The sequence below is a fragment of the Podarcis tiliguerta genome (genome assembly GCF_965153285.1).
Source record: "Podarcis tiliguerta genome assembly, chromosome: 10".
Classification (NCBI taxonomy): Eukaryota; Metazoa; Chordata; class Lepidosauria; order Squamata; family Lacertidae; genus Podarcis; species Podarcis tiliguerta.
The window spans coordinates 1354221-1371172 of NC_139543.1; the positions used below are offsets into that span (position 1 = coordinate 1354221).

General features: G+C 43.5%; 2 protein-coding genes across 14 annotated transcripts in view; both read right to left on the minus strand.

Moving 5' to 3' along the window:
• The window catches only part of NUDT5 (nudix hydrolase 5), a 1423229-nt gene that overhangs the window by 1320343 nt on the left and 85934 nt on the right, over positions 1 to 16952 (minus strand). The gene's annotated exons all lie outside the window — the stretch shown is intronic.
• Positions 1 to 16952, minus strand: part of UPF2 (UPF2 regulator of nonsense mediated mRNA decay) — a gene marked incomplete at its 3' end in the record, with an annotated part of 57739 nt that overhangs the window by 27029 nt on the left and 13758 nt on the right. For 7 of the 12 annotated variants that reach the window (XM_083399345.1, XM_083399342.1, XM_083399339.1 and 4 more), the window contains exons 4-6: positions 5005 to 5165; positions 4513 to 4710; positions 3997 to 4146 (exon numbers count right to left, since the gene is read on the minus strand). In XM_083399345.1, coding sequence (XP_083255471.1) covers positions 3997 to 4146; positions 4513 to 4710; positions 5005 to 5165 — 509 coding nt within the window. Of the gene's footprint in view, positions 1 to 1727; positions 1791 to 3996; positions 4147 to 4512; positions 4711 to 5004; positions 5166 to 16952 lie in introns of all 12 variants that reach the window. The other 5 variants (XM_083399341.1, XM_083399337.1, XM_083399347.1 and 2 more) reach the window with 1 other exon arrangement.

Here is a 16952-nt window from a genome sequence, read left to right on the forward strand (position 1 = left end):
GCAAATAGGTCTCACTGGTAAGGAAGATGGAAAATTAACTAATGTGTAGAACTATTTCAGCATTTAGGCCGCATTTTAAAAAAGCATTTAGGAGTTTTAAGGCAGACACTGAAACAAAGAGTTGCCCCTTCAAACTTTATGTGATACGAAGAGGGGCCCACACATTTTGGTTTGCTTTAATAGACAGGCAAAATATGTCATCACCCAACCTGCCTCCCCCAATCCTGTCTTGACTCAGGGGAGGGGAGAGGTCTTGCTGGCTGCATCGTATTAAACTTACAATGGTTGCAAGGTTTTAAAAATGTTTTTTATAATAAACTAAATTAGCCATTTTAAAAACCAGATTACCCTCACATGTTATCTGAACCATTGCTGAAACCGCATTTCAGCGTGTAATGGTTGCATTTTTCCTTTCAAAAAGGGGGGTGCGACTATTACAAGGGGAAATACGAAAGTGCAACCATTATGCAAGGAATAAAGTGGGGACAACAGCAGGTGGATCGGAGGAGCCGGGCTGGCAGCGCAGGGAGAGCGAGGGAGAGCCAGAGACAAAGTCACTGTTGTTATTGGGACCATGGGGAGAGAAAACGGAAAGACACTAGTGTACCTTTCAGTAAAAATGAAGCCTCCTTTGTGCATATGTTCTCTTGTCCAGCCTACTGAGACGCAGCAGCGTCACTCATCTATCAGAATCTGTACAGTGAACAAAACCGCCCTATACTTTGCATTGCAAGAGCGGAACAGCCATTCAAATTCGGACAGGAAGTTTCGTAAGGAATGCCATAGGAACAGCAAACAAGGGGCGACGGCAGCAGCTGTGGCCAGGCCTGCTGGGGGCCGCCACCATCTCCCCTCAGCCCACGTGGCCCAGTTGTCCGCAGCATCAATTCCCGCTGAAACAGTGATAAAAAAGCAGCAGCAGGAGAATGGGGAGAAAGATTCCCGCCTGCTCCGCTCCCCCTAGGAGCTCATGGCTGAGATGGCGAGGTGGGAGGGAAGCCGGGGCGGGGGCGGCTTGAGGCTTAGTGGAGCCTTAGAAGTTACCCTGCAACCATTATGCGGGGAATGCTCTGGGACCATTTTCGGAGTCCAAAAAAGGGTGGTGCAACTATTATGCGGTGGCAACCAGTATGCAGTGAAATATGGTATTTCATTGTCTTAGAAGAAAATCTTTACCCTCTCTGGATTTTTAGTGACCCTGGTTGGGTTTCTGAACTCAGATTCATAAGCAATCTTTTAAAAAGTAAGGTTTTCATTTCTGATAAATGTGGTGAGTCTAAAAAGTTTACCCTTTATGTGGCAAGTTATTTGGTGTGACCAAAAAACCAATTTACATTTGGGTGAGGTTTGTCTCAGTCCTCACTGAAAAATTTCCTTCTGTTTTCACTTAAGCTTTACATTAACTTCTAGGTGCTTTCCAAGAGGAATGTGTTCAAAGTGGCAGCCAGAACACAAAATCATCATTGGCTACCTACAGGAACTAGTATTTCAAGTTCACCCCTAAGTTAATTGATTATCAGCAGGGTCTGAACCATTTTTCTTAATCATTTTAAGTGTTTTGTTTTGCTCCCATATAGAAGCCTGACACAGCACTTATCTAAAACGCCTCTAGTTACAGATAATTTGGCATGAGTCACTCTGCCTAGAACTTCTATCTGCTCCCTACCCCCTATAAGCTTATCTGCTTTAAGCGGCTTCTTCTCCTTAGGCACCACCTATAAACTCACTTCGTGCAGCTTGCTTTCCGTCACTATTTTCAGCTCCGGTGCTATCTGCTCCCTGTTTCTTGCCTAATCATATTAAAAATAGAACAAAAAAATTTAAACACACCCATAACAAAACATGACACAGAAGCAAATCTTTATTATGAAAGAAATAATTTCCTCTTCCTTTATGTAGATGTTCCCTCCCCAAGTTCATGTTACTTTCCATATTAATAGTATGCAATCAGGGTTTTTATTTAAAGTATATTGGGGTATAAAGCATATTAATATTCTAATCTCACTATCACCAATAAACTATGTGAAAAATAAACAGTGCTGAGATGAATATCCTAAAATTTGAATCTTAAGCCAGACTGAGAAGTGTTCAAAGCAATGGGTTGCTTCTTATTTAAAGACAACCACCACCATATTATCAGCAGGTCAAATATCCACACAATTTAGTAGATTTTTAGTATTAGTTTACAAATTGGGAGAGAATTCAATGAACGGAATTGAATTATTGTTCTCTCCCTGCCCCTCATCTGCTTTCTCTCACTCATACACAGATGTCATTACACTTTTAACCACACAAAGTGCTTCACAACCAATCTCATTCACCCTAACAGCCTTGCAAGGTAGGTCACTATATAATTTAGATTCCATACACAGGAGAACTAAAGATAAGAGAATGTGACTTGTGCAAGGCTAGGCAGCAAGTTTGTGAATCCTATCCTCCAAACATGATTAAGTTCCTCAATAATTGCCATTTACCCTGGAAAACGAGGCTATAGCTAGCAGGAAAACAACTTTTGACAGCAAAACTGGAATTGGAATTCACTTAATCCAAAAAGGCTTTCTCTATAGTAAGATTTATAGTGGCTTGGTTCACAAGTAGCACTGACCCAAACCATGGCTAAGCATGGACACAGAAGCATGCAGGTACTCACGGAAGAAATCCCAGACACTTTATTCCTCCCCTGGTCCTTCTGCTGCTGTTACCGGGAGCTAAGCCATGGCTTGGCTTAACAGTACATCTGAACCCAGGCTTGATGTTTGTTTCACTTTAGACAAACCAAGACTGGTAATCCAAAAAGAAACCTTGGCTGCACTTTGTGGTTTGTCTGAAGTGACCGAATCATGGCAGCAGCAGGAGGAGGAGCAGGGGAGGAGCAAAGTGGACAGGATTTCTGTTTTGAGTACCTGCACACTTGTACGTCCGTACTTAGCCATGTTTGGTTTACTGTCCCATGCTAACTGGATGTTAATAAAAAGCCATGCAAATGGCTATCCTAATAGGAAAATGTGGTAATACTTTGATAAGATCAAACAAAATCTTATTGCTTTCTACATCAAGAAGATATATTGTTTTGAACAGCTAAGTAACCATTACCTCACTGTGTTTAGAAACAAAATTTCCCATGCTTCTCAGTGGAAAATCTCACATCAATTCAATAATATAGAAAATAGCCTGCACCAGTTTCAACAGCTGTTTACCACATCTAGGTATGCCACCACTGGGTTGTGTAAGGAAGCAGAACATGCTAAAAGGTAAAGGTACCCCTGCCCGTATGGGCCAGTCATGTCTGACTCTAGGGTTGTGCGCCCATCTCACTTAAGAGGCCGGGGGCCAGCGCTGTCCGCAGACACCTCCAGGTCACATGGCCAGCGTGATGAAGCTGCTCTGGCGAGCCTGCACCAGCGCAGCACACGGAAACGCCGTTTACCTTCCCGCTATAAAGCGGTACCTATTTATCTACTTGCACTTAGGAGTGCTTTCGAACTGCTAGGTGGGCAGGAGCTGGGACCGAAAGACGGGAGCTCATCCCGCCGCGGGGATTCGAACCGCCGACCATGCAATCGGCAAGTCCTAGGCACTGAGGTTTTACCCACAGCGCCACCCGCATCCCACTAAGAACATGCTCCCTTGGCATTATTAATGAACCCTTGCCAAGGAGCAATTTTTCTGCTGGCAGGCAATGATATCAAATTACAGGGAAGTAGTATTACTGACAGCATGCCCTAGTAGTAATGAAGATTAGTTCACTGAAAGCAATTCCCTGGCTGAGGCATAGAAGCATCTTTGGTCGTGGAAACACTAAAAAGAGGTCATGTAACAGAGTGGATGAAAGTACTCTGTGGATGAAAGCATTTGTGCACAATCGCAAATGCTTCCAAAATGAAGTAGCATATCCACAGTTTTGTCAATACCGTGTTGCTATAGATCGGCTCGGTAATAAATTCAATTTAGGAAAACTAATAAAGACAAAAATATACCTCTCCATATTATTTTTACCTTGTTCATCAAGAAGCTTTTTTGTGAGATCTTCTGCTTCATCACCACAGTCTAATTCAAGAGCATCATCATTAATGTCCAGATTCTCCAGGTCCAACTCCAGATCATCAGTACCAGACACATCTTTGTTTTCCTTAGTTTCTTTTAACTCTGTTTTAAAAATAGCAAGATGTACATACTTTTCCCAATTTTTACCTGGCCCTTTGACCCTCCATAGTTTACAGTTTCTGAAGAAAATATAATACAGAGAGCGAGTGTCTCTTTAATCACTGACACTTAAACTGCCTCTTAGAACAGCTTCATTTTTCAATAAGTTTTAAGCACTGTTCTTACTCCTCCAAGAAAATAAAGTTTTCATGTGATTTCTCAGTAGGCATAGGTATCGTAATAGCAAAGTGCAATTTGTTAAGAAGATACACTTGTGCTGCAGAGCTAGCATATACACGGATCAGGATAAAATGCTACTACCCTCTCTATCACAACTTCTAAAACAATGTTGAGGAAAAAAAAATGTACCTCTAGAATCATCTTTACCAGAGTCCTTAATTTGGGAACATTTTTCGTTATCCTTGAACAAAATAGCCGGCACAAATGCTTTTAAATCAATTAGGTTCTCATAGAAGTTTCGAGCATCTTCATCCTCCCAGATGCCCCCCTCCAAATCATATTCACCAGGTTTGCCTGGGGTAAAAATGTCAATGCCAGGCCCATGTTCTGGAATATAAAAGGCAGAATGTTATGTATTACAGCAGATTTCAGTATCTGTATCAATTTGTCACATAATTCCTTCTAATATACACGGGGATGAAATTAGTGGGGATTGCAAAGTAAAGAACAGACACACCAAGAAGAAATACAAGGAGGAAAGCAACAAAATGATCACAAGAAGTTGCTCACTTTGCTTTGTTTTCATTCTCAAAAAAAAGGGGGGGGGGAATAGCTATTAATATGCTTTTGTGTTTCCATCAGAACTAAAACGTTTGCCTTCTGAACTAGGAAATTCCATACCTTCAGGCACTGGTTTATCCTGTGGGAGATCTGGCATATTTTCATCCAGGAGATCAGCTAAAGACTGGGAGTTTGCCAACAACTTTTGATAGGACATAGCAAATTCTTCATACTGCTTATGCCGATCTTCACTCAACTCTCCTTTAGAGTGCAGAATACGCCTAGAAATATAAACCAAGAATAAAGAGAGCAATGAAGATTCCAAGTATGAACTCTAGATTTTAATTCTTCTTAGAAAAATCCAGAGTTAAAATCCATTAAGAATATTCAACATCCAGAGTTAAAATCCATTAAGAATATTCAACATCAACAAATATTTGACTATTAAAAATCGTATTACTGAGCCCATAAAAAGGGAGGATAAAGCTGCTTTGCAATCTTTAAAGAAAAAGATCAGTATATGATCAGTAAGAGCAAAAAATGTTTTCTTTGAAGCCATACGTTTTCAGCAGCAACCTATTTGTAAGCTGCTCCAAAAATAATTATAAATACCTTTGAAATAAAAAAAATTCGCATTCTTCACTTTCTCATAGCTATTACTACTTATAGTATTGATTCGCTTTTATTTTCAAATTATACCCCATATTTTGGCTAAAACAATGATTGTACTTAAAAGTTATGCAAGCATAGCTAGAACCCTGGAGGCTGAAATATAAATTTCAATAATGGGACAAATAATAGGAGGGAGGCATGGGGAAGAAAAGGAATGGATGTGATCAAGTCCAGTTGTTGTTATTGTTGTTGTTGTTTAGTCATTTAGTCGTGTCCACCTCTTCGTGACCTCATGGACCAGAGCACACCAGGCACTCCTGTCTTCCACTGCCTCCCGCAGTTTGGTCAAACTCATGCTGGTAGCTTCGAGAACACCATCCAACCATCTCGTCCTCTGTCGTCCCCTTCTCCTTTCCCAACATCAGGGTCTTTTCCAGGGAGTCTTCTCTCCTCATGAGGTAGCCAAAGTATTGGAGCCTCAGCTTCAGGATCTGTCCTTCCAGTGAGCACTCAGGACTGATTTCCTTAAGAATGGATACATTTGATCTTCTTGCAATCCATGGGACTCTTGAGTCTCTTCCAGCACCATAATTCAAAAGCATCAATTCTTCAGCGATCAGCCTTCTTTATGGTCCAGCTCTCACTTCCATACATCACTACTGGGAAAACCATAGCTTTTACTATATGGACCTTTGTTGACAAGGTGATGTCTCTACTTTTTAGGATGCTGTCTAGGTTTGTCATTGCTTTCCTCCCAAGAAGCAGGCGTCTTTTAATTTTGTGGCTGCTGTCACCATCTGCAGTGATCATGGAGCCCAAGAAAGTAAAATCTCTCACTGCCTCCATTTCTTCCCCTTCTATTTGCCAGGAGGTGATGGGACCAGTGGCCATGATCTTCGTTTTTTTGATGTTGAGCTTCAGACCATATTTTGCGCTCTCGTCTTTCACCCTCAATAAAAGGTTCTTTAATTCCTCCTCACTTTCTGCCATCAAGGTTGTGTCATCTGCATATCTGAGGTTGTTGATATTTCTTCCAGCAATCTTAATTCCGGCTAGGGATTCATCCAGCCCAGCCTTTCGCATGATGAATTCTGCATATAAGTTAAATAAGCAGGGAGACAAAATACAGCCTTGTCGTACTCCTTTCCCAATTTTGAACCAATCAGTTGTTCCATATCCAGTTCTAACTGTTGCTTCTTGTCCCACATAGAGATTTCTCAGGAGACAGATGAGGTGATCAGGCACTCCCATTTCATTAAGAACTTGCCATAGTTTGCTGTGGTCGACACAGTCAAAGGCTTTTGCATAGTCAATGAAGCAGAAGTAGATGTCTTTCTGGAACTCTCTAGCTTTCTCCATAATCCAGCGCATGTTTGCAATTTGGTCTCTGGTTCCTCTGCCTCTTCTAAATCCAGCTTGCACTTCTGGGAGTTCTCGGTCCACATACTGCTTAAGCCTGCCTTGTAGAATTTTAAGCATAACCTTGCTAGCGTGTGAAATGAGTGCAATTGTGCGGTAGTTGGAGCATTATTTGGCACTGCCCTTCTTTGGGATTGGGATGTAGATTGATCTTCTCCAATCCTCTGGCCACTGCTGAGTTTTCCAAACTTGCTGGCATATTGAGTGTCAAGTCCAGTTACATACGTATAACTACATACAGTGGTGCCTCGCAAGACGGAAAGAATCCGTTCCGCGAGTCTCTTCGTCTAGCGGTTTTTTCCTCTTTCGAAGCAACCCCATTAGCGGATTAGCGCTATTAGGGGTTTAGCGGCTATTAAAGGCTTAAGGGATTAGCGGATTAGCTGCTAAAAGGCTATTAGCAGCTTAGTGCCTTAGAAAAAGGGGGTGGAGAGCGAAAAAAAATCGCAGGAACTCGCAAGACATTTTCGTCTTGCGAAGCAAGCCCATAGGAAATTCGTTCTGCGAAGCACCTCCAAAACGAAAAACCCTTTCATCTAGCGGGTTTTCCGTCTTGCGAGGCATTCGTCTTGCGGGGCACCACAGTATTCATGCTGAATAATGAAGTTTAAACTAAGGGCTTCCCAAGAGAGGCAGATTTTGAAGGGTGGTGACACCAGAGAGGTTTTAGGAAGGAATTCCAGGAGGAGGCAGCAAGGTACAATGGGTAAAACTCTCCCCTAGGAGGTGCATCTGGAGCCTTCATTATATACCTTTAGGCACCAGGCAAAAAGGTTACTCTTCAACCAGGCCTTAAGCCGATTAACATCCTATATTATTTTATATGTGTGGTTTTTTGGGGGGGAAGGTTATTAGTTTGGTTTGTTCTTATTGTTTTTATTATGTATTTTGTGTTTCTATCTTGCATTTTTATGCTGTGAACCATCCTGGGATCTTTGGATGAAAAGTGGCATTCAAATTTAATAAACAAACAAGCAAGCAAGGAAGCTGTTCAGAGGCTAGTGAATTAGGAGGGAAATCAGCAGTGTTAGAAACTGGGATATGAAAGCTAGGAGCCATGTGGCTCCCGGAACCTAGGTTGTGGGCACCAAAACAAAATGTCTAGGCACCTTTTTATGTTTATTACTATTATTATTTTGCTGCAACGCTACCAGATCAGGCAACCCGGCAAAACAAAACAAAAAGCCGTCGGGAGAATCAGGTGATCTGTAGGTTAGCTATGTCTTTCGCTGCCACGCTACCTCGCAAAACACCTGATTCAGCCAGCAGCGCAGCAGCAAAAATAAATAAAATATTTTATTTTGCTGCCAAGCAAATCAGGTGTTCTAGAAAAGTAGCTCAGCAGCAAAAGATGAATGTTTTCCTATCTTGCCAATGCTAGGTGGCAAGGGTGGCACTTGGACATCTCCAGCCAGTCACAAAAGGTTGGTTGCCAGTCACAAAATGTGGCAGGCGGCTGGCTAATATTGAACGATGGCAGCATGAATTTGATGACTGAGTGCATGGATGCAAACGGAGATGAAGGGATCAAACTCAATTCAAGCCTGGACATCCGGCAATTTCCGCCAGAGTGAACAGCGGCTCCCACAATAGTGGACACCGGCCGTGCAACCAATTAAGGATAATTTGAGAGTAATTATCCTTGCAAGCCCCCGCCCGGTCGGGGGGTGAGCTCTCACTTGCAGATCATCCAATATCTGCCTCTCGTTCCAAGGGAATGCGGGGGCAGGGACGCTGAGTGCATAGCACTTCACATATTGGAAACTCTCCAACACGGTCACCATGAGCAGAGGTCCTTCCGTTCTCTTAAGATGGATTTGAATTTGGACTAAAGAAACAGGTGTGTTCTGGATGAAGGAGACAAGATAACCTTCTAAATGAATCCGCCACGGTTTTGATCTGGAGAGGATTTAGGCCGTAATTGGATTGGAATGTAAGTGAAGGGGAGCCTTTGTTCTCTACATTATATTTGTTGTTTTATGATTCGGCAAATCTTCACTGAAGAAGAATTACTAATGGAATATAATTATCAATGGATTACAACGAGTACTTTTTTTCTTTAAAAAAATGTTTAGGGGTACTCTCCTTTTCCTACTCATATTGAAATACTGCCCCTCAATGACGCCAAACTTAGATTCACAAAATGTTTAGGGGTATGCGCACCCTCGCATTCCCCCAGAAAAAAACCACTAATTAGAACTGTTAATGGAATGCAAGAGGGAATTAACAAGAACTTCATAATTTTTTATGGATTATTTGAATGAATAGACTGTGTGAAAATGTTGTGAGGATTGGTGGAATTACCTTCTAAAGGGGGCTCTAACTTTGATTTATTATGGTTTTGGTGAGACACCAGCTTGTTAGTAGATTAGAAAGGTTGAAAGAAGAAAATGTTGGAAGTCTGCCTGGAGCCATGGTCAGATGCCAGTTTTTTCGGGTTGCGCTCCGCGGCGACCCGGTAGTAACCGAGCACGTTACTTCTGGGTTTCGCCGCTCCCGCATGCGCAGTCAAAATGACGTTACGTGCATGCGCGGAAGTGGCAAAACGCGACCCGTGCACGCGCGCTGTTGCATCGGGATGCGAAGGGGGCTGCGGAACGGATGCTGTTCGCATCCCAAGGTACCACTGTAATGTACTGTGAACAATCTCAACAGGCCTCTTTTAGATGTACTCAAAGCACCATTGGTTCTAAATTTAAAGATGAGCAGCCAGACAAGAATGGGCAAAGTACACAAGCATTTTGTGAGTGAGTGCCACAATTCAGGTTTCATTTAAATATTTCCAAAAACCTGAATGCACCCAAAGGGGCTCTAAGCTCAGAGCAATTATTGCAGGTGTCATTGCCAAAGAGCACATTAGCAAACATATCTGACCATATAGCAAGTCATTAGAAAGTGCTTACAAAAGAAAATTCAAATCTAACACATATTCACAAAAGTGATGGAAAATATGAGAAGAAACTAAACAGGTGGCAATGTGATCTCCTTTAACAGTGCCCCCAAAACTTGCCACTTGAAGCAGCCCATCTCACATTACCAGAATTTGACAGCCAGACTGCTGACTGGCGTATGATAGAATATATAAAACCCATACTGGCAGGACTGCACTAGCTGATTTTGACCTATAAAGCCTTATGTGGCTCAAGACCCCATTACTTCAAGGACCACTTTTCCCCACATGAACCAACCTGGATCCTGTGGTCATCACCCTTTTTTGTGTCCCCCTCCATGGGAGGTTCAGAGGGAGAGGACATGAGAACAGGCCTTTTCAGGAGTGGTCTATTGCTTGTGGAATGCTCTCCCTAGGGCACCTGGTGCCATCTATAACCAGGTTTAGGTGCCAGGCAAATAATTTTCTTTTCCCCCAGACTTTTGGCCCTTAACTTTTAAGAGTGGTATTGTCTCTTTTAGTGGGTAGGAACTGCAGATATGCTTTTTTATTTAGTTGTGTATTTACTCTTTTTACGTACTGTATTTTCTCATGTATAAGATGACATTTTTTTCCTGAATTTTTTTTAGTGATAAATTGGGGGTTGTCTTATACACAAGTAAATACAGTAAGTAAGCAAGAGCTGGAGCCACAGGGGTAGCAGGGAACATCAGCGAGGAGACTGCTTGCCTGCTCTTCCTGGCCTAGGAAGAGTACGCAGTGAGTGCCAATACGTGGTGAGTTACAGCACCAGTTCTCAACATCTCAGTGAACTTACAAAAGGGGTCATGTTATACCCAGAAAAAATATATACATGGGGTTGTGTTATACACAGAAAAATACAATATATTGTGTCTTTAGGATTTTAACTGATTTTTATGTAAGTTGCTTGAAATACTTGGTAAGAATCATAGAATCATAGAGTTGGAAGAGACCACAAGGGCCATCGAGTCCAACCCCCTGCCAAGCAGAAAACTGACTAACAAATATAATAAATAATAGTAATATGCAAATGTAGAGTTACTCGCGCAGTTGATTGGAGGACTAAACATTCACAATTCTATTCTTTTTAGACCCAGAATGGAAGGAAAGCAAGCAAGGGATGAACACAAGGGGTGAACACTGGATATTGGTAGCTAGATATCAAAACTCTGCCTCTGCTTCAGACTGGCAGTTAGCAAGTGACCCTGTACACATTCAGTAGCATGCAGCTAGGATGAAAAAGCTGTTAACACAGTATCTCAGTTGGCGTCTCAAAGCACTATGCTCCAGAAAGCAACTGCTCTGTAAACACTTGCTTACAGTGTTCACTAACGAATACCTCCGCTTTACAGAACTGCCTTTTCTTCTCCTGAAGATGTCCCACAAGGCAGCAGGTACTGAGTTTTCCTTGAGGTTTACTCCTGAAGCCTTTCTCATAACTGAGTTCTCACAAATGCAGAAATCTCGACATAATGATCTCTCCCCTCCCACCAATGGGAGCAACCAGTAGCACTTGTACCATACACCAATCAGGTTGATCTTATAACTCGTGACTGCCACCTCGTTTTGTTTTTCTGTGTTTGCAGCACCAAAGTGACCTCTCTGGGGTGCAAGCTAGGGCAGTGTGTATGGAGGTCCTGGCTTGTTACTGATGTGGTCCAGAGAAAAGCAGAGCAATATGCCTGGCACCAGCTTGGATGCAGGAGTTGTTGGAAGGAGGCATACAGGACACCATCCAACTGCCTTAGGGACTCCACTCCGGATTTGTGTAGGAAGTTACTCCTTAGCCTTACAAACCAAAGACCAGTTCTATGAGGAACCAAACCAGGCTGTCAGGAGGGTCCCAGATTGTGAACACCTATTCCTGCTGGGATATTTCAATGCCATGGGAAAGATAATCACACATGTGACAACTGCATAGGCTACTTTGGTATTGGCAGCATGAACGAGAACGGACAAAGGCTGCTTGAGCTGTGCTCATATCACAACCTCTGCATCACAAACATGTTCTTCACTACCAAGGCAAAACACTGCGTGTCCTGCAGACATCCAGGGTCAGGCCACTGGCACCAACTGGACTTGATTGTCACCAAGCGATTGGTGTCACACACTCCGTGTCACCCACAGAGCCAATTGCAACATGGATCAGTCCCTGGTAGTGAGCAAGATCCATCTCCAGCCAAAGAAGGCCTATATTACAAAGCATTAAGTGTGGCCCTCAAATAAACACTGCTTGAACAGTCATACCTGAACTTCGTGAACGCTTCTCTGATTCTGTTAAACAAGCTCTACTGAACTGCCCCAGAAATAGTGTCAAAGCAAGGTGGAACCACAACAGCGAGGAATTTACAGCACAGCTAGGTCTTCCTTGGCAAAAGAGAGCAACAGACCCTTGACTGGTCTGAGGCCAGCATAAAGGACATGGAACCTGTTATTGCTGCAAAGTGTGAGGCTCTCCTGAACTACAAGCATGCTCCTTGTGAAAAGACACTTTCTACAATGAGAAAGACAAGAAGTGATGCCCAGCAGATTGGTAGATGATGACTACTGGCTAAAGCTGTGCCACAGCATCCAACTCGCTGCTGACACTGGAACACTCACAAAATGTACGAAGGCATGAAGAAAGCCTTTGGACCAACAATCAAGAAAACTGCACCGCTGAAAACCTTGTCAGAAGATATCATCACAGATCACAGCAAGCAAATGAAGCAATGGGCAGAACACTATCAATAATAGTACTCGCAGGAAAACATGGGCTCTGCAATTAAAAGTATCCAGATTCTGCCTGTCTTGGAAGAGCTGGATGTTCCTCCCTCCCTTGACGAGTTGTAGGATGCTATCAACTCTCAGGCATGTGGTAAAGCCCCAGGACAGGATAGAACCCCAACAGAAGTGCTGAAAGCCAGCTTAAATACTTTCCTCATTACAAACCTCCACAGCCTCCTCTTGCAGTGATGGGAGCAAGGATCCATGCCACAAGACATGTGTGACTCCAGCAAGAACAAAAGCAACAACTACTAGGGGTCTCTCTGCTGAGTAACGTGCGGAAAGCCTTCACCCATGTAGTTCACAACATATTATAGTCACTTGCTGGAGGGTCAAGCCCTAGTCACAATGTGACTTTAGAGCTCAGAGTTCAACAGTAGATGTAATTTTCTCACTGAACCACCTGCAGCAGAAATACCAACAGCAGAAGCACCTTCATAGACCTGACAAAGGCCTTATGGTCAGCCACTGTAACCAGCAATCTCTCAATCGATGCTGAGCTGAACAAGCGTATTGGCAAGGCAGCTATGACAATGGGTCGCCTCTCCAAAGCGGTATGGAAGAATGTGATGCTAACGTCCAGTACTAAGGTGAAGGTCTACCAGGCTTGTGTGCTGAACACATTGATTTCTAGAAGGGAGTCGTGAGCAACTTATAACTGTCAGGAGCAACACCTTAACACCTTCCACATGTGCTGCATCAGGAGAATTGGGGTATCACATGGCAAGATAAAATTCCAAAGAAAGATGTGCTCTCCTAAGCAACATTCTCAGTGTGTTCACACTCCTGTCTCAGGGACATCTACACTGGCTTGGTCATGTCCACAGACTGGAAGGTGGCAGGATGCCCAAGGACGTGCTCTGCAGGGAGCTAGTTTTAAGCACCAGGCCCGTCGGCAGACCAACTCTGTGTTACAAAGATTTCTGCAAACATGACATAAAGGTTGGCAACACCAACCCTGCCATGTGGGAATCCCTTGCAGACAACCACAGTGCCTGGAGACAGGCAGACAAGTCATGTATCCATAGTAGTGACCAAAGGAGAAATGACCTATGGGAGGAGCACAGAGAAAAGAAACGCTATGGTGCACCTGCAGCAGCACAACTGGATGCTTTCATCTGCCCCAGCTGCAAATGAGCATGTCTCTACCAGAACAGTCTCCACAGCCACAGCAGTCGCCACAACTTTTCAACAGCTTGACTTCACCCCCAAAGGCGCACTGCTTCATTGTCTCTCGAGACAGACAGATGCCAACACAGAACTGCTCATTCAGAGAAATGTTGCAGAAGAGCAAGTTCTTTCAGTGCAACGAGTCCAGAGTTTGCAGGTGCACCTCAATATTTTGATCGAGACTATCTGCAGACCTATGCTGGCAATACACCCAATGCTATCCACAAAATTACATCTGTATCAGAAGAAAATGTTCTTTCATGCCAATGGGGAACCTGTACTCTTAAAGTAATAGCTTCAAAGTCAGCAATTTTAAAACTCAATTTTATTCATTAAATGTAATGCACAAGAGGAAGATAATGAAATAGTCAAGGTGGGGCAAGTCAGGAAACACAGGTGTTGGAATAAGCCATCACACACATGGATTTACCATTCCTGCAGAATTAAACATCCATCCACATACTTATGTGATATTGTATCTTGCTTCTCTGGTTACACATAATTTCCCTTACCTTTCTCAATGCCCCATTTCCCTAAATTTATGTGGCCCTATCCCACACTTACCCCATCCACTTCTCTTCCATACAAATCTGCAAACAATTCTTAAGGAATGCAGGGCGATATCTAACTACCATATGTACTCGAGTATAAGCCGACCCGAATATAAGCCGTGGCACCTAATTTTAGCACAAAAAACTGGGATAACCTATTGATTGATTATATTCTCTGCAGCCAAAGATGGAGAAGCTCTATACAGTCGGCAAAAACAAGACCTGGAGCTGACTGCGGCTCAGATCATCAGCTTCTTATAGCAAAATTCAAGCTTAAACTGAAGAAAGTAGGAAATACCACTGGGCCAGTAAGATACAATCTAAATCAAATCCCTTATGAATACACAGTGGAAGTGAGGAACAGGTTTAAGGATTTAGATTTGCTGGACAGAGTGCCTGAAGAACTATGGATGGAGGCTTGCAACATTATACAGGAGGCAGCAACGAAAACCATCCCAATGAAAAGGAAATGCAAGAAAGCAAAGTGGCTGTCCAATGAGGCCTTACAAATAGCGGGGGAGAGAAGGCAAGCAAAATGCGAGGGAGATAGAGAAAGATACAGGAAATTGAATGCAGTATTCCAAAAAATAGCAAGGAGAGACAAGAAGGCCTTCTTAAATGAGCAATGCAAAGAAATAGAGGAAAAAAACAGAATGGGAAGAATCAGAGATCTGTTCAAGAAAATTGGAGATATGAAAAGAACATTTCGTTCAAAGATTACCATAATAAAGGACAAAAGTGGTAAGGTCCTAACAGAAGCAGAAGACATCAAGAAGAGGTGGCAAGAATACACAGAGGAATTATACCAGAAAGATATGGATGTCTCGTACACCCCGGGTAGTGTGGTTGCTGACCTTGAGCCAGACATCCTGGAGAGTGAAGTCAAATGGGCCTTAGAAAGCATTGCAAATAACAAGGCCAGTGGAAGTGATGGTATTCCAGCTGAACTATTTAAAATTTTAAAAGATGATGCTGTTAAGGTGCTACACTCAATATGCCAGCAAGTTTGGAAAACTCAGCAGTGGCCAGAGGATTGGAGAAGATAAGTCTACATCCCAATCCCAAAGAAGGGCAGTGCTAAAGAATGCTCCAACTACCGCACAATTGCACTCATTTCACACGCTAGCAAGGTTATGCTTAAAATTCTACAAGGCAGGCTTAAGCAGTATGTGGACCGAGAACTCCCAGAAGTGCAAGCTGGATTTAGAAGAGGCAGAGGAACCAGAGACCAAATTGCAATCATGTGCTGGATTATGGAGAAAGCTAGAGAGTTCCAGAAAGACATCTACTTCTGCTTCATTGACTATGCAAAAGCCTTTGACTGTGTCGACCACAGCAAACTCTCTTGTGTTTTCTCCCATAGTATCTTCACGCTTTTTATGATGCAGGATCGCTGTAGCCACCCCCAACTACACGCTCTCAAGATGGAGGGGGAGGGAACAGCTGCAGTCGCCTGCAGTTCCTGCGCAATGCTTGCCATCTTGCCAAAGGTTGCAGGCAGCTTTACGTGCAGCAATTGCATGTTGATTGCCCTCCTAAAAGACAAAGTCCAGCAACTGGAGGAACGTGTAGCTACGCTCCAAAGAATTAGAGAGCTGGAGCTCTTCTTGGAAGCAGCAGAGCACACCGTCTCCACCAAGGAGGAGACAGGAGACTCCCCTGGGAAGGAGGCTAGTTCACCAACACAGGAGCCCGATATGTGGAGAAACGTGACTCAAAGAAGTAGGAGGCCCAGGGTTCGCTCTGATTGTTTAGAAATACACAATCGCTTTGAGGTCCTCTCCCCTAGCATGGAAGACGAAGAGCAGACTCCATTCGAGGATCTCTCCTTCATTACAGTCGATCAGGTATATGAAGATGAGCAGCAAAGTCAGTCCTCAGGGAATGTGCAGGCGACCTTGGAACGGACCGCTCACGGAAGATCCCCGACCAAACCTAAGAGGAGGCGTGTAGTGGTGATAGGGGATTCCCTACTGAGGGGAACAGAAGCAGTGATCTGTGGGCCTGACAAGATGTCTCGGGAAGTGTGCTGTCTCCCCGGGGCTAAGATCCAAGATGTAACTGAACGACTGCAAGGAATCATAAAACCCACTGACAAATACCCCTTCCTCTTGGTTCATGTGGGAACCAATGACACTGCAAGCAATAGCCTCCAGAAGATCAAAAGAGACTACGAGGCTCTGGGCAGGAAATTGAAGCAATTAAATGCACAAATCGTCATCTCATCTTTCCCACCAGTTGAACGACGTGGCCCAGGGAGAGAGGGGGAAATAGTGGAAGTAAACAGCTGGCTTCGCAAATGGTGTAAACAGGAACGGTTTGGATTCTTAGATCACGGACTGCAGTTTCTTGAAGATGGACTTCTGGCAAGCGATGGGCTGCACCTCACAACGGTTGGGAGGAATGTTTTTGCCAAAAAACTCAGAAACCTCATCAGGAGGGCTTTAAACTGACTAATGTGGGGGAGGGAGACAGTGCTCCTGAAGGTAGGAGTCTATCAATTGATGAAGATGATCATCCAAATGTCATAGACCAAATGGAGCAAACAGCAAGCAGACCTAGTGGTGGGAGGAAAAAATCCTTAAATAAGAGACACGGGGGAATGACTAATGGACTTCAATGTCTGTACACTAATGCAC